We start from the raw sequence: 24463 nt of genomic DNA, 5'->3' as shown, positions 1-24463 counted from the left end.
AAAGGTATAAACATATATTGCAATAGTGATTGTCATTTTTATATAGGTTCTAATAAATTTGTTGGTAAAAGACTTTTTCCATTTTCAAATATAATGATTGAATGATTGAGTGTTTCTGCGTCGAATTATCCAAAGTAATTATACCGTGGCGTTAAACTTAGAGATGATCAGTATAAGAAGAAATGGAGTATCCTTGTGTTCTTTAAAAAAAATTATCCAATGATATAAAAAGTTGTACATAAGTGTAGAAAATTAGAGTTAACACTTGAAATACCAATCATGGAACAAAATGAAACCATGAAGACCAACGGTTTTGAAAAGTGATATTTTTCCGAAAAGAATCTTAGAAAAAAACTCATTTATTGAAAAAGTTGTACTTAAGGTAATCGAATATTTACCTTGTTAAAGTAAAAAGGAACCATTGCTGCTTAAATGATGTCTTAAAGTATTAAGACATAAGAGTAGGTCAATTATTGCAGTATGAAGATATATATGGATGTACCTTGTGTTATGGAAATGAGTTTGCGACTTCATTTTAGTGTATTAAAGGGATAACAGTTTGGATGAAGAAAGCTTAGAATGGTTATTGTGTTTAACAATGCCGCAAAACAAGACTAAAGAAGAGGACTCTGTGGTTGTGTGACAATCGTCAAAAGTTGATCAACGATCGTCAATCGCACGTGTGACGAACATCAAAGTAATAAACTTAATGTATAATATTTGACAATTTTTATTGAAAATATAATATTATACATTCCAATATATACGAAAAATAAATCGAAACATCCAAAAACTAAAAATTTAAGCGCACAAAATTTTGTGTTATTACATATAAATAGTAACATAAGTTGAAAGTATACGTCGACATGATCCCGAAAATATAAATAACAAAAAAATCTAACTTCGTATGGGGAAGTTATGATTTTTATATGTTTTACAGTCAACCTCACACATAAATGTACGTCATAAAAAGCTAGAAGAAAATATGTTGAGTTTTAGCCAACGCAATGTAAAAGAGAATTGTATTACTCCTGCATACGAATCTGTATATATAAAGATTGTCGAGAACAAAGTTCGTATGAGAGAGTTATGATTTTCGTAAAATCTTTTAGAGTAAACCCGTCACAAAAATATATATTAAAAATAGAGTGCGAGTTAGCTATTGAGGCCTAAAAGAAACTTGTAGTATTGGTTTATACGAAATCGGGAATATAATGAACATCGAAAATGGAACTCGTATGCGAGAGATGAACTTTTAAAGAGTTCAAAAATACCTTCGGAAACACAAACTTGCTGCCTACGCAATCCCCACGATGCATGGGGGTAGGTCGGACACGTGTTAGCACCAAAAATAATCTTGCTGCATACGCAAACACCACAACGCGACGTGCTTTTGCCACAACGTGGCGTGTTCGAACTCCTCCTATAAATACCAGCTGAAATTCATTCATTTTTCACCAAAAATTATTTCCTCTTGCTCCTGTTTTTTTTTTTTTTGAACAATTTCCCACCCCTTGAGGCTGATTGTTCCGAGTCTTCCAACAATAGCTATCATTGTCAAAGCGCGCTTCAAGGGGATTTTCACGACCATTTTTTATGATCTTTACCTTTCTTTTTTTTGCGGCGGGGCGGGGGGATACATATTAAAATTATATTATTTATTATAAATCGATCGTTATCAATATCAAATAAATATCAATGAATCATTTTTACAAAAACTTAGTTTTACCATTTCGTGACCCTGCTCGTATAATATTAAATATTTCTTATACACAGTCGTTACTCTGCCCTTATAATATAAAATATTTATTATACTCTGACGTTATTTTGCCATATAATATGAAATATTTATGATACATTGCCACTGCTCTGCCAACATAATATCAAACTATATTATGCACTTTGCCCTTTCAATTTTTGAACATTATAATTACAAACATTATTATAATTATAGGACACAAAATTTGGTCTGATAACTTAAATTTATAAAGGTAGGGCTACAACCTTTAAGAATATTTTATTTAACTTTATGGTACCATTAGGTACATTCATCGCCTAAGCGATAAATCTTAGCAAAAACCCTAACCTATAACTGTTAAATCTTAAATGAGCGGGAGACTTATGTATACCTCTATACATGTTGACACCCCCACTTATGGTTGGTAGCCACAACCTTGACGGAAAACTCACACTGGGTGAATACTTTCTGAACAACTACGATGTCTGATCAAGCGTCATGAGGGGGCAATTTTTCGTCAGGAGCTCGGTTATAAGGACTCACCGTAACGATTGAAAAATTCCAAATATATATAAGTTAACATAATACTTATATGGAGTAAAACACTACTTTTGGTATAAAAGTACATTCTAAACGAACACAATTTTGTTCAAGAAAACATAGATAGAGTAAACAGGATTGTTGGCATAAAAGTACATACTTAACAAACATACTTTTTGTCAAGAAAGCACACACACACACACACATACACACACACACACACACACACACACATATATATATATATATATATATATATATATATATATATATATATATATATATATATCGAACATACTTTGGTCAACAAAAAACACTTTTAAAACACACTTTTGATTTAAAAGTACACTTTCAATATACAAACTTTTGATATAAAGGTATACATTCAGTAAACATACTTTTTATATACAGGTACTTTACGAAACAAACTTTCGAACATGTGAAGTCATCAACATCATGCAGAGGTTTTAAAAATCAAATGTATTCTCATGAACTTAAACGTCAGACGTATGCTATCTTTTGGAACAGCCATGGTATCACAGGTGTACCACTTTTGTCTTATTACTTTGCCTATCTGTTAAGGGGCTAATGTACTTTACCTTCCAGTATCTCAAAACTTAGTACGGTGTGTAATATTTATTTTCTAAAAGGGTGATATTTATGTTATATTTTTTGTGTAATTGTTCAATTTAATCAATATTTATGATCCACGATGACGTCGCACAGCCCGATGTTTCTACCGCCGGCCGGGGTGTAACAAATTGGTATCAGAGTTATTAGCTATAGTGAACTAGTATTTTCTTAGGAAATATAGCTCTAGGCTCACTAATCTGATTAAGTTTATCCCTTAAACATAGGAATAACAAGTATTATTATTAATTACACTACTGATAGACTACGTACGAGAGAGGTGTCTAGGATGGACTTTTCACCTTGGGTTGTTAGATTTCAGAAAAGCTATAGTCCGAAATGATCTTGTCCTCGGACTTTTCTATACTGGTTGATCTTTACTTAATATTCTTGAAGCATTGAAGAACAATTTATAAAATACACAAACAAACCTCAGATATAGAGTTATATGTATATAAACTCAAACTCTTAATGAGAACACTTATACTTATATATGTTGCATACAACAAAGCCCATAGGAACACAAAATCAAGAGTTTAGGTCAAATACGATATCTAAGGTTAGCACAATACATGGGGGAGGTTAGCATAATACATGAGCTGAACCACAACTAAACATAGATTGGTCACCTATGTTTAATTTTTTTTAGACCGATACACAACTAAGCTTGGATAATGTAATTGATAGACTAAACGCTTGGAGATTCTAACATGTTTCAAGAAAGATCCCACAGTCAAAATACCAAGGAAAACACTTAAGGAACCACGAGAATACCAGTAATATTTTATGAATACCTATACTTGATAAACATATTGCAGATACTCATAAAAATCGAACACTCATAAACATCAATCGTGTCTGATGTTTATACAGAATAGTAGTTACTTAACCATGCTACACTACATATAAGTGCCTTAGGAAATAAGCACGCTTACAAATGCTTACAAGTTACATCTACTTTGCCTTCCACACTATTCACTAACACAACTAATAATCATCATTTCTAATTTAGATGATGGTCAGGTTATTCCACATCCTTCTATGGAACAGGTTGTTCCACTTTCACCATCTCATTCCCCCATCCCACCGAATATTTTACCACCCACCCATATATCGACAACTGATAAGGAAGATTCTTCTAAGGAATACATCTCGACCTTGAAAATCACACTCACGATTAAACTAGTAAAGGTCTAGGAGCTCATAACCACTGCTACACTAACCTACCTTTCCATCCATCATATCGATCCATTTCTAGAAGTGTACTTCGCATGAACACACCTACGAAACAAACTGAACGGTCTTATCCTCAGACCACTAACATATACTGCAACCACGACCAATACTAAAGATGACACGAGAAATCAACCCAACATTTGGGAATTTAATGACTAATATCCTACAACAGTAGAGAGCCAAGAAAGGGATACCCTCTTTATACGAGGTGTGTGAGTCATCCCACACTCACCAACCCACCACTCTCAAAAATAAGCCAGTGAAGAGAATTGTGCCCCTTTTAGTGGCACATGACGCTCACATTGACCACTACCTCATATCAATGAGTAAAACCGTAAGGACCATCAAGAAAACTGCTAGAGCACAAGTTGGTTGGATGCTTATTATCAAGTTAGACTGGCACTTAGACGATTAGATTCTCCAAATCTTATGACACCTACTACAGGATACTCAGAAGGACATTAATACCCTTAACATCAGAGACTCCAAATTAGCGTATCGAACTTTTCCATTCCATTAAATTTTTGGGATTTAGTTTTGAAGCAATACCAAGATACATACATATATATGTAACACTTGGTTTTGAATCGTTTCATTGTTCGGGCTATGGCCCAGTCATCAGTCATCATAAGGCTTTGGGCCTTGGGGAGGAAAAAATTTGGCCCTTTTTGGATGTGGGTGTTATAGTCTAAGTGATCCGGGCGTTCGTTTGTGTTTCGGAGCCGAATGGCATAATCGTAATTTGATAACTCGGTCCTTTATGAATTTTGGGTTTTCGTTCGTAAAGTTCTTAGGCGGAGGTGAGTTGATAGAAGTGTGGGGCTTCTCGTATCCTTTCTGTGGATATAAATTTCGTTGGAAACGGACTTATATCGAAGAAGTTATGACCTTTAGAAGTTTGGTGGTTTTAAGGTTTAGTCGGGTACGCGGGGCGTACACAGGTGTACGCGCAACGTACTGGTGAAAAGGGCAGTACGCGGGGCGTACCTCGGTGTACGATGGGCGTACTGATCAGGATGGTCGTGGGTGCTCTTCGAAGTACGTTGGGCGTACCATATGTATGTTGGGCGTACTCCAATCAGACCAAAACCTTATTTTAGGGTCTTGGACCCTATTTAAGCTCTGTATCTCATAACCTAACCCTAATATCTTCAGCCTCCATCCCTCAAACCCCTAGAAATCGAACCTTAGCCCCCATTTGAGTGATTCTTGAGTTTCAAAGTAATTTATTTGTGTTTTTGGTGCTTGAGGAAGAAGAAGGAACTTCTTGAAGACTCATTGCTTGACTTGGAGATTTTGGATCTAGACTTTGTTCACCTAGATCTAACTTCTGGAGGTATAAAGTCTCAACCTTGGAAACTCTTTCTTGTAGATCTAGCTAAGTGTCACTTTGTTATGGTTTTGGTCCCTTTGTGGTGGTTCTTGTGAGTAAAAGTTACTCCAGAACCTTTGAGCTTCATATTTGTCCCTTGTTGGGGTTGTGAAGTCTTAAAGTTTGGATCTTGATGAGTATAAACCTTCCATGCATGATTTGGTAATTTTTTTGGTGAAGTTTGGGACTTAGGGTTTTTATTTGGGTCCCATTAAATCATTCTAAGTCATAAAGTCAGGAACTTTATGACTTAAGAAGTCCATTTGAATCAGATCTGGAAGTTTGGGCTAAGGTCTTATGGTATTAAGAAGTTTTTAGACATTTTGGACGGATTTTGACCTTTGGAGTTCATCTTTGGTGTTGGGCTTCATTAAGCCATGAAAAGGCTTAAAGCCTTCAACTTTATGGATCAAGTCACTTATATTTAGCTATTCTTAGGTTTTGGACGTATTGGCTTAATGGATTAAGAGTGTGTTCGGCACGGAGCATTTTAGAGCGTTTGAGAGCTTCTAGCATTTGACAAAACGCTCCGTTTAAAATAGAAAGTCTTGTTTGGCGCTACAAGCTTCCAGCGTTTAGTTTAATCAAAACGCTCCAAATCCAAATGCTACTTCATGAAGCGTTTAACAAAACTCTACAAGCTACAAGCTACCCGCTACATGCTACAAGCTACCCGCTACCAGCTAGTTTTGCCAAACACGCAATAAGAGGTAGAACTGAGAGTTGGTCAAATAGGAGGAGTACCCTGGGTTTACAAGCCTGTAAGCGTAGCGTACAAGCTATTAAGCCAGTACGCTTAGCATACAAGCTGAGTACGCCCCGCGTACTCAGCAGAGTCAAATTTCGGTATTTGGGCTTCAGTTTAGGCCATCTTTTGGGCTTTGTTGTTTTGGGCCCTGGTGGGCCATCAGGTTTTGGGTTGATATTTATTTGTGGAGGCCCACTATGGATTTGGTCCTAATTTGGAAAATTGGGCCTTGGGTACTTTTTGGTATTTGTGCCTTGTGGATTATTAGGTTTGGGCCTGATTCTTGGTCCAAAAGTAGGTGAGGGGTAAATTGGTCATTTACCCTAGTACTGGATTTATGGTTATGGTTTGGAACCCAATTGGTAATTGGGTGTTGTTTTGATATTGACAGTTCGGGAATCTGTCAGCCAGCAGCCAGGGATCGTCTATGTGTTTCGACGGTGTAATGTTAGTTTCCTCACTTGGCTTAGCAGGTCGAAGGCACCAATGCCGGCCCATGGTTTTATGTTAGGATGCTAGATGTATGTTCGACTCTTCGTGTGTTATATGATGATATGTTTACCGGACAAGGTTTGATGCCAGGCGAGGCCTGAGGAGGATATCGCATGTTAATTATCAGTATGTGTCTTATGATTACCGGGCGAAACGCAATGTCGGGCGGGGCTCGATGACTGTATAGGATGCTATAGTATTTGTGATTATTGCATGTGTTAGTAGGTTACATGTTTATATGATTATATGGTTATATGATTATGCGTGAATCGGGCGGGGACCAATGTCAGGAGGGGACTGGTGAATGACATATCTATAATTCGAGCGGGGCTCGATGCCGGGCGGGGCCCGAGGCCTAGTGGGACTCGAGACCGGGCGAGGCACGATGAAGGGCGGGGGGCCCAATATGTGATTTATGTATGTCTGGTATGTGGTATGTTGGGGAACTCACTAAGTTTGTGTTTACTGATTTTAGTTTATGTTTCAGGTACTTCGGTTTTCAAAATGGAAGGGATCGGGATGATTGCATAGCACACACCACATGTTTCCGCATTCTGCGAATTACTCTGATTTAATGATATTTTGCTAAATCTTGATTACCTTGGTTTTATGGAGTTGTTATGTATTAACGATTTATTAATCTAAAAACGGAAATTTTGTGTCATTATTTTGGGACATTTCTATATATATATATATATATATATATATATATATATATATATATATCATTACAAAAACAACTTGTTGCTTTGAACACTGTAAATTTGAATTTCAACTTAGAAATCCTTCGAGATTTCAAAGAACATTTACACTTTCATTACAATATTTATAAACAAACACATTTACATAGTTTTAACAAATTATATAAAAGACTCATACCTTCTTTTTAGACAGACTATAGGCTGAAATCATGCCCCCAAGAAAAATTACTCGAAGCCTCCCAACACCACTACTAGACTCAACCACCGTTAAGGTGTTGATCACGCTACTAATCGTCGAATCTTTGGCCACTTACAAAACCAACAAATACAATACCTCCTAGCAAAATGTAAGGGGGGTATAACATACATAGTAAAAAGGCATGCACCTACAAAGAATTCTTGAACTACAAGCATAGGTCCTTCTATGGATATATATAAGACTAATTGGTTTAACCCGTTGTATTGAAAAGATGGAATGATTATTCCAAATCACTCTTTATGCTAAGGACTGTCTGGTTAAATTCTTCACTTGCACATTTATGGACAAAACCCTTACCTAATGGAATGACCATACAAAGTTTATAGGCATTGACTCAGTTTACACAATTTTCCTTGGAGGAACTAAAGAAAATGCTCGTCGAAGAATACTGCCCATGAATGAGATACAAAAACTGGAGCAAAAGCTCTGGAATCTAACCATGTGTAACATCCCAAAAATCATAGTAAAAATGTTCATTTTTAAAACCATTTAATAATCCATAAACCACACAAAAACATTATATTCATGAACATAGTCAAAATCAGATTATCCCAAAATCATCAATCAACAAATATTCAAGGACACTAGTAGAATATATGCCTCTAATGACATGAAAAAGAGAGTGGCCTTAAAATAGTGTCATCTCTCCAAAAAATTTAAGGATTTAGGTCACGCATTATTGCGTGCCCTTAAATTAGTGTCTCAAGAAAAAAAACACGGAGGTCGCTTTATCTTAAACACGCATCCTCTACGACTGTCGCTTTATAATTTAAATGAAATATGCATCTCTTTTTACAAAAATCGTAGATACTACTGATATTCTAGGGCTTTTTCAAAAGAAATCAAAACACTCACTGATCAGTCAGCTGCGACCTCGCCTCACCTCCCCTGGCCTTGCCGACAACCTCTCCTCCGACGACGTTAGGTTACTTCTCCTCCAGTTGACTTCTCCTTGTTGACGACCTTGGGCTCACCTTACATCGTTAGAGACTACTCAAATTTACGTGCCCTAGGTCCGATTAAGATATTGGAGAAGTCACGTGTTGAGCTTGGTGTTCCTGTTGAAACGATTCACCAAGTAACATAAGACAAAGACGAGAAGAAAGTCGACATAAGGGGAAGAAGCATCTGGTAGCCATGAATATGATGCTAAATTGACATTCAAGGGTTTCTCACCTTTTGAAGCTTCTCAAGTTGAACACAAGGTAAATTTTTAAGAAAACCGGATCTTTGTGTTATTCAAACATATGCTCTTAGTTGGGTTTTCTCCTCATGTATATGCTTGCACTTAGTTGGCTCATCATTTGTGTTATCCTCTTGTCTTGTATAATTCAATTTATAATAAAGATTTTATAAGAACGAACAAATATTTAACGAATCTTTTTAAGTAAATCTAGGGGACCCATGCTTGGGAATCTAAAAGATTTTTTTTTCTAAAAATGGTGAACTTCAAGACCTAATGAGATACTCAAATTCTTATTTTAAACTAAAAGTTTTAGTCTTTTAGATATATCAAATTACTGATGGAAAATTTTGTATGGTTGCTAGTTCCAGCACTCAATGCTTGTAAAAAATATTATGATTTACTATTGATTTTCATTTTTCATAAATGTTTTTGCATCATGTTATTTATAATTATCACAAAAGGAAAACCATAAAGGAAATCACAAGAGAGTTCTAAAAAAACACATGTTTCGATATCTATTTTGTACATCAATAAAAAACATAAAAATAAAAATTAACTTAATATTACAAAAAGAAAACCACAAGTGCAGAAAAGCAATTTTGCAACTATTAATACACTTGTTCTTAGCCCCTGTTTAATGAACTTTAATATGTTAGCCTAATAAGATTTTGGGCTTTATTTTGTATTGGGTTTTATGATTAGGCCTTTTTGCTAGGAAACCCTAATTAGCTTGTCTATATATTATGTCTTTCCTTTTCATTGTATTTGTACTTCTCTTTGATAATAATATGAAACCCTAGCCGTTATATGTATTTCACTTGTTAGTTTACATCGTATCAGAGCTCGGTTGATTATATGTAGTTTTTCGTTTTTTTTTGGGGCGAGTACTGTTCATCGGCACAGTTCATCGGGGGCGATTACTGTTCATCGGAGCTACTGTTCATCGATTACTGTTCATCGTGATTACTGTTCATCGCGATACTGTTCACCGTGATTACTGTTCATCACGGTTACTGTTCATCGCACTATTCATCGGTATTGTTCACGTGCACTGTTCATTGCCACCATTTGCAATTTTGGGGTATGCCTTTTTTGCTCATTTCTGTATTTGGTTTGGTTTGATTTGTTCGTTTGTCGGTTTTGAGGGTTTCATTTTCGTCTAGCTTTGTTAATTTCGAGATCTTGATCGTTTTTTGCTGCTACTCGTATTTACTATTTGACTGATATTGAAATATGGCCCCAAGAGATGATTCTCTTCAGTCCATTAGTATTCAACTTGATGGAAAAAACTATGCCTATTGGAGTTATGTTATGAAAAATTTCTTGCGGGGCAAGACTATGTGGGGGATTGTTACAGGTGACAAGAAGAAACCAACAGACGAGAAGGCCGCTAATTATGCAACCTTACTGGATTCATGGAAGACTGATAACTCCAAGATCATTACTTGGATTAATAATTCTGTCATCCAGTCTATTGGTACTCAGTTGGCGAAGTATGACACGACAAAGGAGGTTTGGGATCACTTGGCTAGGTTGTATACTCAGTCTAACTTTGCAAAGCAGTATCAGTTAGAGTTTGATATTCGAGCCCTCCAACAGAACAATCTCAGTGTTCAGGAATTTTATGCAGCTATGTCGGATTTGTGGGATCAGTTAGCTCTTACCGAACCTGATGTGTTGAAGGCTTTTAAGCCTTATATTGATAGAAGGGAAAAGCAACGTTTGGTTCAGTTCTTGATGGCATTACGTTCAGATTTTGAAGGTCTGCGTGGATCAATCTTGCATCGTACACCTCTTCCCACTGTTGATTCGGTTGTTCACGAGTTGATTGCTGAAGAAACTCGTATCAAGTCCCATGCTGACAAAGCTCCCAAGACAGCCACTCCTGCTGTCTTTGCTGTTTCACAACGACCCCAATCTTCAAACCAAAATCGTCCCAGAGTTGCATTTGATGAGTGTGCTTTCTGTAAGAAGAAGAACCATTGGAAGGCAAATTGTCCTTTGCTGACAAGCAAGGGAAATCAGCAGCAACAACAAACAAGATCACCAGCACACTCTCATTCTTCACAGCAGAACAAGTCTTCTGGACAGTCACGTCCCTCTTTTTCATCTTTTAGGCCACCACAGTACGCTGCTGCTACACCTTCAGTTGAGAATGAAACATATTTCACACCACCATCAGCCTAGGATCCACAGATTGTTGAGCAGTTCAGACAGTTCTTAGCTACCAATCCAACTGCCATGTCAGCTTCCATGTCTCATTCAGGTCTGTCTTCATCCAACACATCAGGTATTCCTTCATCCTTGTGGATATTGGATTCTGGTGCATCTCATCACATGTCACCACATTTTTCATCTTTTGCTTCATTATCTTCTCGTACACCTGTCTCTGTTATGTCTGCTAGTGCTACACCCATGTCAGTAGAGGGTGTTGGTTCTATTGTCACTCCTTATATATCTTTAACAGATGTGTATTACATTCCTACACTTGCTGTGAATCTTGCATCGGTCAGTCAGTTGTGTAAATCTGGTTGTTGGGTCTTCTTTTCTGATTCATTCTGCTGTGTACAGGACATTCGGTCTAGGATGGTGATTGGGATAGGCCGTAGACTTGGGGAGGTTTATGTCTTGGAGCAGCTACATGTTGCTGATGTTGCTGCATCTAGTGTCGATTTGTCGTCTTTTCGTTTAAACCCTTCATCGTCTCCTTTTTATCTTTGGCATTCTCGTTTGGGACATGTTTCAGCGTCTCGTTTACAGTTTTTGGTTTCCACTGGTGTGTTAGGCTCTTTGAAATTTGATGACATTTCTGATTGTTGTGGTTGTAAACTGGGAAAATTTTCTGCTTTACCGTTTAATAAAAGTGTCACTCGTTCTGTTGCTCCCTTTGATATTGTGCATTCTGATGTGTGGGGTCCCTCTCCGATAACCTCCAAGTCAGGAGCTAACTATTATGTTTCATTCATTGATGATTACACTCGTTATACATGGGTTTATTTTATGAAGCGCAGGTCTGACTTTTTCACCATATATAGTGAATTCAGAGAACTTGTCAAGACTCAACACTCTGCTATCATAAAATGTTTTCGGTGTGATCTGGGAGGAGAATTTACCTCCAATGATTTTAAACAATTATTGGCATCTGATGGCACTATACATCAATCATCTTGCACAGACACTCCTCAGCAGAATGGTGTTGCAGAAAGAAAACATCGACATCTCCTAGAAACTGCTAGATCCGTACTACTCTCTGCTCAAGTTCCCAATATGTTTTGGGGAGAAGCTGTTCATACCGCTACTTATGTTATTAATCGCATTCCTACTACATACACTTCGAGGAAGTCTCCTTATGAAATGTTGTTTGGACAACTCCCAGATTATTCTTCATTACGAGTGTTTGGGTGTACATGTTTTGTCTTGAAGCCTCATGTAGAGAGAGATAAGTTGTCTTCAAAATCAGCTCTTTGTGTTTTTCTGGGATATGGTATTGGTCAGAAAGGTTATCGGTGCTATGATCCTTCAAATTAGAAACTGTATGTATCTTGCAATGTCACCTTTTTGGAGCATATTCCATTCTATAGCATTCCTGTTTAGTCACATGATGCAACCCGAGAGGAGCTTCGTACTATTGATCCGTTTAGCATTGACATTGATGATCCACCACTTGCTGCTGATCCACCACATGTGGCTGATCCAGCACCTATCGTTGATCCTCTGCCTGCAAATCATCAAGACCCCCCCTCCATCGAGACCTTATCGTAATAAGAAGTCCACAAACCTTCCTGAATTTGTCTATTCCTCTTACTCACCGGCTTTTGCCTCCTTTATTGCTAATGTACATCGTCTCTCCGAGCCAACATCCTATAAAGAGGCCATTTATGATCCCCTTTGGCAGACCGCTATGGCTAAGGAACTTGCAGCTCTTTATCAGACTCATACATGGGATCTGGTTCCGCTTCCACCTAGAAAACACACGACTGGTTGTCGTTGGGTTTATAAAATCAAAACAAAGTCTGGTGGATCCGTTGAGTGTTATAAAGCCAGACTTGTTGCGAAAGGGTACGCGCAAAAGTATGGTATGGATTATGAGGAGACGTTTTCTCCTGTTGCAAAAATGACGACTGTTCGCACCTTGATTGCAGTTTCTTCCATTCACCAATGGAAGATTTATCAAATGGATGTCAAGAATGCTTTCTTGAATGGTGATCTTCATGAAGAAGTATACATGTCTCCTCCCCCTGGTATTGCTCACCGACCAGGTGAAGTTTGTCGACTTCGGAAGGCTCTATATGGCCTCAAACAAGCCCCTCGTGCTTGGTTTGAGAAATTTTCTACGGTGATTACTTCTCTTGGTTTTCAACCAAGTAACCATGATTCGGCTCTATTTATTCGATGTACGAATGCAGGTCGGATTATTCTTTCCTTATATGTCGATGACATGATTATTATTGGTGATGATCGTGATGGTATAGAGTCCTTAAAGCGTGATTTGGCTCACCGTTTTGCTATGAAAGACTTGGGATTACTTCGTTATTTCTTGGTGATTGAAGTTGCTCAATCTCCAAAGGGTTATCTTTTATCTCAAACAAAGTATATTTCAGATTTGTTTGAACGTGTAAAACTCACGGATAATCGAACAGTTGATACGCCTATAGAGAGTAATGCAAAGTACTCTCTAACTGATGGTGTCCCATTATCAGATCCAAGTCTTTATCGTACCATTGTTGGGAGTTTGGTTTACCTGAATGTCACTAGACCGGATATTGCTCATGCAGTTCATGTGGTTAGCCAGTTTGTCACTGCTCCTACTATTGTTCATTGGGGAGCTATTCTTCGTATTTTGAGATATTTACGTGGTACTCAGTTCCGCACTCTTATGTTTCCTTCTTCATCCTCTCTTAAGTTGCGTGCCTATAGTGATGCAAATTGGGATAGTGATATTTATGATCGTAATTCCACTACTGGGTATTGTGTTTTTCTTGGAGATTCATTGATATCATGGAAAAGCAAGAAACAAGATGTTGTTTCTCGATCTTCTACAGAATCTGAGTATCGAGCTATGGCTATCGCCACTTGTGAGATTGTTTGGTTGAGATGGCTTCTTGCAGATATGGGCGTTCACATCTCTCAGCCTACCCCTTTGTATTGTGATAACGAGAGTGCGATAATGATTGCCAAGAATTCAGTGTTTCATGAGCGCACAAAGCACATTGAGATTGACTGTCATTTCACACGTCATCATCTCCAAAAGGGCACTATCTCCCTTCCTTATGTTCCTTCCTCTTTGCAGATTGCTGATATTCTTACGAAGCCGTTGACTGCTCCTCGATTCCATTTTCTGTCTGACAAACTCTCAATGCTTATTGTTGTTGCATTGTGAGTTTGAAGGGGGATGTTAGCCTAATAAGATTTTGGGCTTTATTTTGTATTGGGTTTTATGATTGGGCCTTTTCGCTAGGAAACCCTAATTAGCTTGTCTATATATTATGTCTTTCCTTTTCATTGTATTTGTACTTCTCTTTGATAATAATATGAAACCCTAGCCGTTATATGTATTTCACTTGTTTGTTTACATAATACTCATCACAAGAACACTCTTTATAGACTAAACTCAGCTACCTTTCTCATCGTATCGTCTCTTTTTGATGTTCATCCCTGCTGCATCATTGCACAAAAAGAGGTAAGTTTTTGAAAAAGAGACTATGAGGGTAAAATGGTCATAATTCTTCATTTAATTCTCTGAATAGAAACTACCGAGCATAAAATAGTCATAAATGAATTATATAACTCTATCATCAACAACTTTGCAAGTAAATTACACCGAAGTTTAATCAATTTTTTTTATAGATTACTCAAATTTTTTTATGCAGACTTGAGCCAGAATAAAATTTACATGCATGATATACATAAAATGGCAGACAAATTACTTGTTTTACTTACAAAATTGAATTTTGACTGTAAGGTTACTATGTAACAGTGCACTCAAAACACTGATTTCAATAAATTGTCAAAAAATAAGACTAAATTGTCTTTTATGTAGATGAATACATATACATTTCCTCAAATTTCTTAAGTATTTTTTTCATACGAATATGGAAAAAAGTTAAGAGAGATCGCAGATGGCAATTCAAAAAGTGTGAATAATCAGACTTATTTGCATACAATACTCCAATAATCCCCAATGCAATTTTTCCAAGTCAAATTTCCTAATAATCCCTCAGAAAAATATCCATATATCACAGAATCTTAATAAATGGAAACCTCTTGTTGGTTTATAATAAAATATTTGGACATCCACATGCAAAAAAACACAAACCCGTGATGCTTCCATGCATTTAGTCTTTAGTTTAGTTGTAGGAGTCAACATGAAACATCAGACATCCACACATAGAAAGATAAAACACACATATATTACAGACGTCATTAGAGAAACATAGTCCATATAAATCAAAAATATAAAACATATGAAACACCATGCATCATTTAAAAATACTGATTTAATTCACCATGTATGCACATGTGTATACTAGAAGTGTGGAATGCAAGTACTCAATATAAAACAAAACTTTCAAATATGTAATCAGAGCACACAAAAATATTAAAAAGTGATGACAGAATACCTCAACTTCAAAAGATTTATATGAAAAGAAAAGTTCCATGAATGGACACATGCACACAATACCTCAACTTCAATAGAAATGTTTCATGAATGGATATTCTCTAAATTACATACATAAATATACAACCAACCATTGCAAATTTTGTTTCAGACCTCCATTGTAGGTTTTGTTAAAGGTTTTTGTTACAAAAATCGACCAGATTAGCAAATCAAACCATTTGTAGTTTTGTTTAAGATTTACATACAGATACACGCAAGAAAATTATAGATTTTGGTTGATAAAGAAACCATTAGTAGAAATACATTGAATGTTTTGTTTCAAATGGAACCAATTAGCAAAAATCGAACCCAAAAATCAATTGAATTAGGATTTACTTACATGTTGGTTAACTGTTAGTCTCGATGTTAGGTTGATGTTATTCTAATTTTGCAATGACCATGTTTCTTTAATGTTCACAACTTGTTTCCATAGTTTATTCGAAATGGGTTTTATACTAGCGAAATTTTCTACGGTTATATATATATATATATATATATATATATATATATATATATATATATATATATATATATATATATATATATATATATATATATATAATAACAAACCCTTTAATGCAACTATATGCAATATACTATAAAACTGATCAGCCATCTGTAAATATAAATACAAGATGCTTCTTTTTGTTTTTACCTTTTAACCTTTTTGCAACATGTAACAAGATACTTCTTTTTCAGGATGAATATAACAAAGTGGTGGTTTCTGCACAGTTGGATCCTCCCTAACTTCCTTAACTGAATGAACTCTAGCTAAGGTAATAACTTCATTTATTTTCACAGATTTGTTGTCTATGCGAAGTTTTTTTGTCCCTGTAGAGTTTTATTTTTGCACAGATTAAGTCCCTATTTCAGTTTTGGTCCCTGTAAAAGATTTGGATTTTGGTCCGTGTACATTTTTCAGTTTTGTTTTCTGTTATAAAAATAAATAAATTACATTTTGGTTCTTATGCTAAAAAGGAACCAATTAGTATGTAATACTAGTTTAATTTTTTTCTTTTATACATGCCTAATCATTGTTGCTTTAAATGGTAAATAATTATGTAGGTTGATAACAAATGTTTAATGGATAAATCATGGATTTCATCTAATAGATGTAAATGCATATGATGAAGGTTTGAATGCTTTTCGAGAGTTTGCACAAAGTAACAATCCAAAGCTAGATGTTATTCCATGCCCTTGTGTAAATTGTATCAATTTGTGTGACCACTTAATTGACAATGTCTGTTATCATTTTTTGCCCACGGCTTAGATGAAAATTATAAGATTTGGTCTTTCCATGGAGAAAAATAACCCAAGATTGATTCTAGATGCCTTAACAATTCCATTCCTCCTGATGCTATTTATACAAAGGATATGCTACATGATGCCTTCAAATATGTAGAGAAAGAACCTGATTCATTTGAAGAATGTGATAAGCCACTTTATGTAGGGTCAAAGTATAATGCACTTAGTGCATTATTGAAATTCCAACATTTGAAGGGTCAGTTACTCATTCTCGTGATACCCCTTCATGGAAGCTTGTTGATAACATGTGGAAAGAATTCAGATAAGAAAAATGAAATCTTAGATTAGCCTTGTCTGCTGATGGTATCAATCCTCACAAGTCATTAAGTTCCAACCGTAGTTGTTGGTCGGTTATCCTAATAACATATAATCTACCCCCTTATTTGTGTATGTCAAGAAATTTCATGATGTTGACTCTGTTGATATCAAGGCCAAACCAACCTAGTAACAATACTGATGTCTACTTGGCACCATTGATAGAAGATCTAAAACTCTTGTGGGAAATTGGTGTTGATACATTTAATTCTTATAAGCAAGAATACTTCAATCTAAGAGTAATGTTAATTTTGACTATAAGTAACTTTCCCGCATATGGTAATCTTTCGGGGTGTGTTACCAGAGGTTATTATGCTTGTCCAATATCTTCGAAGAATACTTGTTCACAATGGTTACCAAAGTCCAAAAAAGTACGCTTTCTTGGGCATAGAAGTTTCCTCCTACTTGAACATCCTTTTCGTATAAGAAAAAAACATTTCAACAATCAACAGGAGCATGATTTTACGCAACAACCATCATCAGTGAAGATATTTATGACTATCTGGCGGGATTTGAGAGTACATGGGGTAAGAAGTTAAATTCATAGAAGATAGGTTCAAAGAAGATAAAGTTAAAGAAGGGAGCGTCAAAGAAGGAAACACCAAAGAAGGAACAGTCAAAGAAGAAAAAAGAAAGTATCGATGAGAGATCTAAATTTTTGCATAAAAAGTCGATTTTTTTTTAAACTTGAATATTGGAAGAAGTTGCCTGTTTGTCATCAGCTAGATCTCATGCACATAGGAAAAAATGTGACCGAGAGTGTTTATGGGACAATGTTGAATTTGCCTCACAAGACGAAGGATGGATTAAAAGCACGACAAGATCTTGAAGTGTTGGGCATTAAGGCTGAATTACAAACTCAGCCAAAAGGGGATCAACATTAGCTTCCTCCTACGTGCTACATATTGAATTCCTCAGAGAAACATCAATTTTATGATACCCTGTCTAACATAAAAGTGTCTCATGGGTATTGCTCCAATTTCAAGAATCTCGTGTCAGATGATGTTTCAAAGATGAATGGTTTGAAGTCTAATGATTTTCATGCACTAACGCAACAACTTATCCCTTTTGCAATCAAATGGGTGTTAGACGTGAAGGTGCGGAGAACAATCCTAAGTTTGTGTCATTTTTTTCAGTGAGTTGTGTAGTAAAGTTGTTGATGTTAGTAAGGTAGGCAAGTTGCAAAGTGACATCGTATTAACCTTATGTTTTTTAGAGAAGCACTTTCATCCTTCATTTTTCAATGTCGTGATTCACTTGATGGTGCATTTAGTTAGAATCCTTAATATTTTTCAAGGAGGCCACAAGTCTTTTGTATTTTTCCTTATATGTTTCATCATTATGATCAAATGTTTTTTTTTTAAAATATCTAATAAAGTTTTCGGCATCACTACACGTGAAACACTTATCAACAAATGATGACTTTTAACTTTTCAACGCAAGGTGTTGTATCAACTTCAGAGTTTTTAAAACCATAACTGAATTTCCTTTGATTTGGTCTAAACTCCGTTGTGTTCTTGAAGTTGTTAAACTGTTTCATAATCAAACTCGGTTGAGAGACTAATTCAATGAATTTTGTGAGCTTATCATCCTTTTCAAAATCATTATTAGCTTGAACCTCTTCATCACTTGATAGTACTTCAATAAATTCTTTTCTTCTAGACATTAGGATTGTGGACTTTTATGTATGAATTTCTTTCATATCTATGATTTTTTACTCTTTACTCTGAGCTTTGTTTTATTTATAGTTCCTCAAATTTCCAAAGATACTTTAAATATTCATGGTCTTGATCTTCTATCCATCCTTTAGAATATCGACATGGTATTCCCATCACTCATCACGGGAATCATAAAACTTGAGGACTAAAACTAAGTTTGAGTTGATGTTCTTAAGCTTTCTCATATCATCTATTAAGTGGTTAAAGAGATTAAACGAACGATCAAGGTTTCATTCTTTAGGGCAAAGAAATATTCATAACTTCTATTTATACTATTATGTTGGTTACCACAAACCCATTTTGTTCCTATATAAGATACTTTTAGAGTGTCTACAATATCCTTAGAAAAATCATAGTTGTCATCCATTTGGTAGACATTGTATGGTATGACATTGTATATGTTAGACTCGACAATGTAATACATGACATGATTAAAACGACACGATTTTTCCATGTATATGTTTTAGAAATTCGTATTTATTCATGTCGATGTGAATTTTAAAACTCATGTTTCATGTCTTACATGTGTCAAATACGAATTTACCTGGTTAACCAAGTGTAGAAACGAATTAAATTTGTGTCGACACACGACACATATAAACACGCGACAGATGACACATATAAAAACATATATACACGTATAAACACGAGACACATGACACATACCCACACACACCCACATAAGTATATACACATATATACAACATAAATTTGTGTTTATCCGTCTATTCGTGTCGTGTCATGTCACGTGTAACACAGATTAATTACGTGTTGTATTTGTGTTTGATATCCAAGACACATTTTACAATTCGTGTCATGTTCGTGTTTGCGAAATTCGTGTCTGATACGTAGACACTCATATACGAAATGCGATGTCGAGTATATGCCTGCTCTTGCTCAATCATCTATATTTTCTCTCATCTTGTCTTCATCATTCTATTTAGTCATGGGAGCACGTTTGGTTCTAGGAGGAGCATCACTTTCAATAACAATTTTCATTGGAATTTATGGCCCATTAGTTAATATGTCTAACATGTTGTAGTCCAACATTTCAAGTACGATTAAGGTTTTGCTGAACCACATTGTGAACTTGTTTTCATCGAACGAAGGGCATTTGTTTAAGGAGTGGGATTGAAAACCAGATGCAGGTTTTGATGAGCTTCATGAATCCATTGATAAACAGATCGATTTAGATAAATCTAATTTCTGCTATGATACTAGTTGTTAGTCCCTTATGATTCAATCACGTAACAACACAAGAACACTAAGAATACTTTGAAACCAAATATTTATTGATGAGAAATAGTTTCCTAAACACAAGAGATAATTTGAGCATAGACCCTGATTATAAACATACTCTTGGATAACATTTACATTGTAATTGATTATATATAACCATTAATTAAAGAAACCCGTATTTTTTTTTTATAAAGAATAGGTTCAACTGTAAACACAATCCCTCACAAACAAGGAGTCCACTTATCTTAGAAAGTTTGTCTTCAGAAGATCCTCATCAGAAAGTATTAGCAATGGTACCATCAATGTAAACATACGCCGAGACCATCCGCGACAACATCAAAATCATTGACACAAACATAGCAGTAACATGTGGTGAAGAAGCATATATGTGTGATATTGCCACACATAGAATATATTTGAACACCAATTTGGCTTTGAGATCATATTTTTCTTTGTGAAGGATACATTGTTGCCACCGTACAATGAATATGTTATGATTCCTACATATTAGTGTTTCCGTTTTTTATTTTGTTTGTTTTTAGTTTTCGCAATAGCCAACTGCTAATGGATGATCTCTCTTCCATTTTTCAATTGTTTAATATTTGTTGACTATATATAAAATATTTATGCATTTATTACCGAACAGTTGGTAATATTTTTTGAATGCTCTTTTTAATCGGTTAAGAGAAATTTTTTGGTAAAAGATGAAATAATACATCTATTATTTGTCGGAAATCTGTAACAAGAATCACAAAAGTTATAACTATAGATATCTACAATGATTCACGAAAACCTGTCAATGGGATATATGTATACTACCAACGGGTATGTTTGACGTAAAATGTCACAAAATGTATTTGTGTATATCAAAAATCCATACATTTTTTTCGAAGGGAGTACTCCGTTGGCAATTAATTGCGTCTTTTATAAATGGCTAACCCGATCCCATGCTTTGCAAGAAGCATGAACGCTCATCATGCAGAAATCAAAAAATGTGGATAAAAAATACAGAGCACTCGGTGCTTTTAAATATTTAATAAATCCCTCCGAAATGTTCCTACACTTCTCTTCAATCGTTGGATTATACTTGAAATACAACAACCTCGATTTCATTATTTAACATATAGCGCTTTCTCCCACGAAAGACTAAAGTGATTATACTATGTCTTATGATGAATTTCGATACCGTGACCAGCAAATTGAACTTATGGTACGTAACAGGATTTGTTCTTATTCTCATGTGTAGATGGGTTGACCAACACAGCAACACAAGAGTTTGTCTTCAATGTTACATGTTCGAGTCTTTGCACCTTTGTTGTTCACCTCTCATATTCTCTTCTTAATTCACACATATCTTATTAAGTACTAATGTTTTTATGTATCATTCCCTCACAAATTGACATGTATTTAGCTTTGGATCTCAATCTCCAACATATACGAAACATGATGAAAGATTCAGACCCTTCAATGAAAATAAACTTTAGGTTCCTCTCCAACATTCTTAAAAGATAACCACTTTATGCAAGATATGAGACTGGGGGAGTAGACTACACATCACTAACTAATCCTTTTGACCTTTTTGCTTGATAAATCGTCTTCTAATTTCCTTATGCATGTTCTAAACAACTAAAGAAACTTTTTACTCTTCTTTTTTCCATTTTTTATTTAACATAAACTTTACCATTCTTTAATTTCAACATCAACTATCTTGTATTTTTTATCGAGTGGTCCCTTATCTTGCTGCAACTTGTAACATAGAAAAGTAATAACCATTCTTTGTCACAGCATGACTAACTTTTATAACCTAGAGTTCTGGTAGAACTAAACTGTAAACTGGATAGTGATCTTAGCCCATTTTGTTGAATGGTTTTTAACATTTTAAACTGAAAAGTCAAAAACTATGGAGACGGTTATACTTATCTACATATAAAAATGACGATTTGGAAAGAAAATAAAAGACCGCGCAAATTGTGAAATAAAAAAAAAATTAACAAGATATTAGTGTACAACATAACATAAGTATTCGTTTTAATTCAACAATTACTTATATATAACTATATATATTATAGCACTCAGTGTACCTTTATTAATTAGAGCTCTCCGATGGGAGGTTGATAAAAAGTCGAATATTTAGAGTAGATCTCAAAACAAGTTTTAATTTGAGAAAGGGTGATGATATTTCCACTTATCAATTTATCCTTCCACTTCATATAAATTTGCATTTACATTTTTACCCTTATTTAAAATTTACAAAAATATGATGAATTATATATAGGGGTTAATACGATTGGCCTCTTACCATAACAAATTTAAACGTTTCTCCCCTATTTATCACTTACACAAGTTAATTAATTTATGTTGTTTCTTTTTATTTATTCCTTACAAAAATTAGTTTGTTTTCTTATTTAATCATCAAACAAGCCCACCAAAGGATTCCATCTTACTCGATTAGTCCTTTAAACGTTTTCATTTGAATATAAAATCTAAAAAAAGATAATTTGTTTCTTTATTTATTAATCAAACAAACCAACTAATTTATTTTCTTAAACATGAGTTTTATTTTTCTTATTTATCATTTAATTATAAAATCTAACAAATGTTATTTTCTTTTCTTATTTATGTATACATATAACAATAATATATAGTGAAAAACAATTCATTCCATACCGATGCATATCACAATACAATATTTAAATTATACATATCAATATATATATATATATATATATATATATATATATATATATATATATATATTACCCACTAAAATGTTGTCTAACAAAAATTTATAAATCACAATAATTTTTTTTAAAAAAAAGTTGAAAATAAAAAAACATTCACTGTACTCCAATTACATATTATCACTTATAAAAAATAAATATGCATTTAAATCAAATAAGTTGTTCTTAGATACTTTATAGCTCATTTAGAAGACACGAGTAAACGAAACATTAGTAAACTTTTGACTAAATCTGATACGTTCTTTGAACCAATAATTCGTCAGACAACAGGTATATATATATATATATATATATATATATATATATATATATATATATATATATATATATATATATATATTACCCACTAAAATGTTGTCTAACAAAAATTTATAAATCACAATAATTTTTTTTTAAAAAAAGTTGACAATAAAAAAACATTCACTGTACTCCAATTACATATTATCACTTATAAAAAATAAATATGCATGTAAATCAAATAAGTTGTTCTTAGATACTTTATAGTTCATTTAGAAGACACGAGTAAACAAAGCATTACTAAACTTTTGACTAAATCTGATACGTTATTTGAACCAATGATTCGTCAGACAACAGGTATATCTCCAGAATTAAAAAAGAAAAATGAAATAAGTTTTAATGTATAAGACCCTTTAAGATTTGAGTTTGTGGAATCACCATAAACACACAATCTTTTATTTACTTGTTTCTTTCCAAATGAATAATAAAGTGTTTAAGAGCAACTTATTTTATTTAAATGCATATTCAACTTTATAAGTGATAATATCTAATTGATGCAGAGTGAATTTTCTTTTAATATTATTATGATTTGATTATTTTAGTTGGGTAACAATTTACTATGATTTAATATGTATTAATTTGAACATTTTATTGTTGTGATATAAACAACTTTGGAATAAAATAATTCCCAATACATAATATATATCATTTAGTGTATGGACAAAGAGATAAATTATTTTTTTGTTAGATTTTACATTCAAATGAAAAAGTTTACATTGGCTGGTCTAATAAGAGATATCACTTATCATTTAGTGGGTTAATTTGATAAATAAATAAAAAAAAAACTATTTTTTTTTGTAAGGAATAAACGATGAGAAAAAACAAAAATTAATTAATTTTTATAAGTAAATAAGGTGGAAAAAGAAAGGGTTATTTAAAAACAAACTAATTTTTGTAAGGAAAAGTTTAAATTTGTTATGGATAAGAGGCAAACGTATAAACCCTCGTACATATCTCATTTTATTTTTGTAAATTTTAATTAAGGGTAAAAATGTAAAGACAATTTTAATTTAAGTGGAAGCATCAAATTAACAAGTGCTAATTATAATTAAACGTTAGTTATTATTTATTAACTAATTAATTTTTTTAATAAATATTAAAATAATATTTCATGTTAATACTTGATATTAATCATTAAACACATAATTATAATATAATATTTTGCCATTTTTTTCAATATATACGTAACAATTTATCATCTTTCGTCTTGTAATATATTATTTTAGGCAAATATTTTTTTGTATATTATTTTCTTTTAAAAATTTACAATTTTTGTCAAAAATAAAAA

General features: G+C 34.1%; 1 protein-coding gene across 1 annotated transcript; it reads left to right on the top strand.

The window, feature by feature from the left end:
- The first annotated feature begins 10135 nt into the window (after positions 1–10135).
- On the top strand, positions 10136–11089 carry LOC145157349 (uncharacterized). The gene has a single exon (XM_079076405.1). It carries the CDS (start codon positions 10136–10138, stop codon positions 11087–11089), a length of 954 nt encoding a protein of 317 aa, XP_078932531.1.
- Positions 11090–24463: the final 13374 nt, after the last annotated feature.

This window comes from Lactuca virosa, chromosome 2, assembly GCF_052849685.1.
Source record: "Lactuca virosa cultivar CGN04683 chromosome 2, Lactuca_virosa_CGN04683_v6, whole genome shotgun sequence".
Classification (NCBI taxonomy): Eukaryota; Viridiplantae; Streptophyta; class Magnoliopsida; order Asterales; family Asteraceae; genus Lactuca; species Lactuca virosa.
The sequence above is the reverse complement of the archived record's forward strand: the minus strand, read 5'-3'. Positions and strand labels throughout refer to the sequence as shown.

Coding starts and splice junctions, on each gene's coding strand:
- LOC145157349 (XM_079076405.1), top strand. CDS start 10,136: ATGGCCCCAAGAGATGATTCTCTTCAGTCCATTAGTATTCAACTTGAT.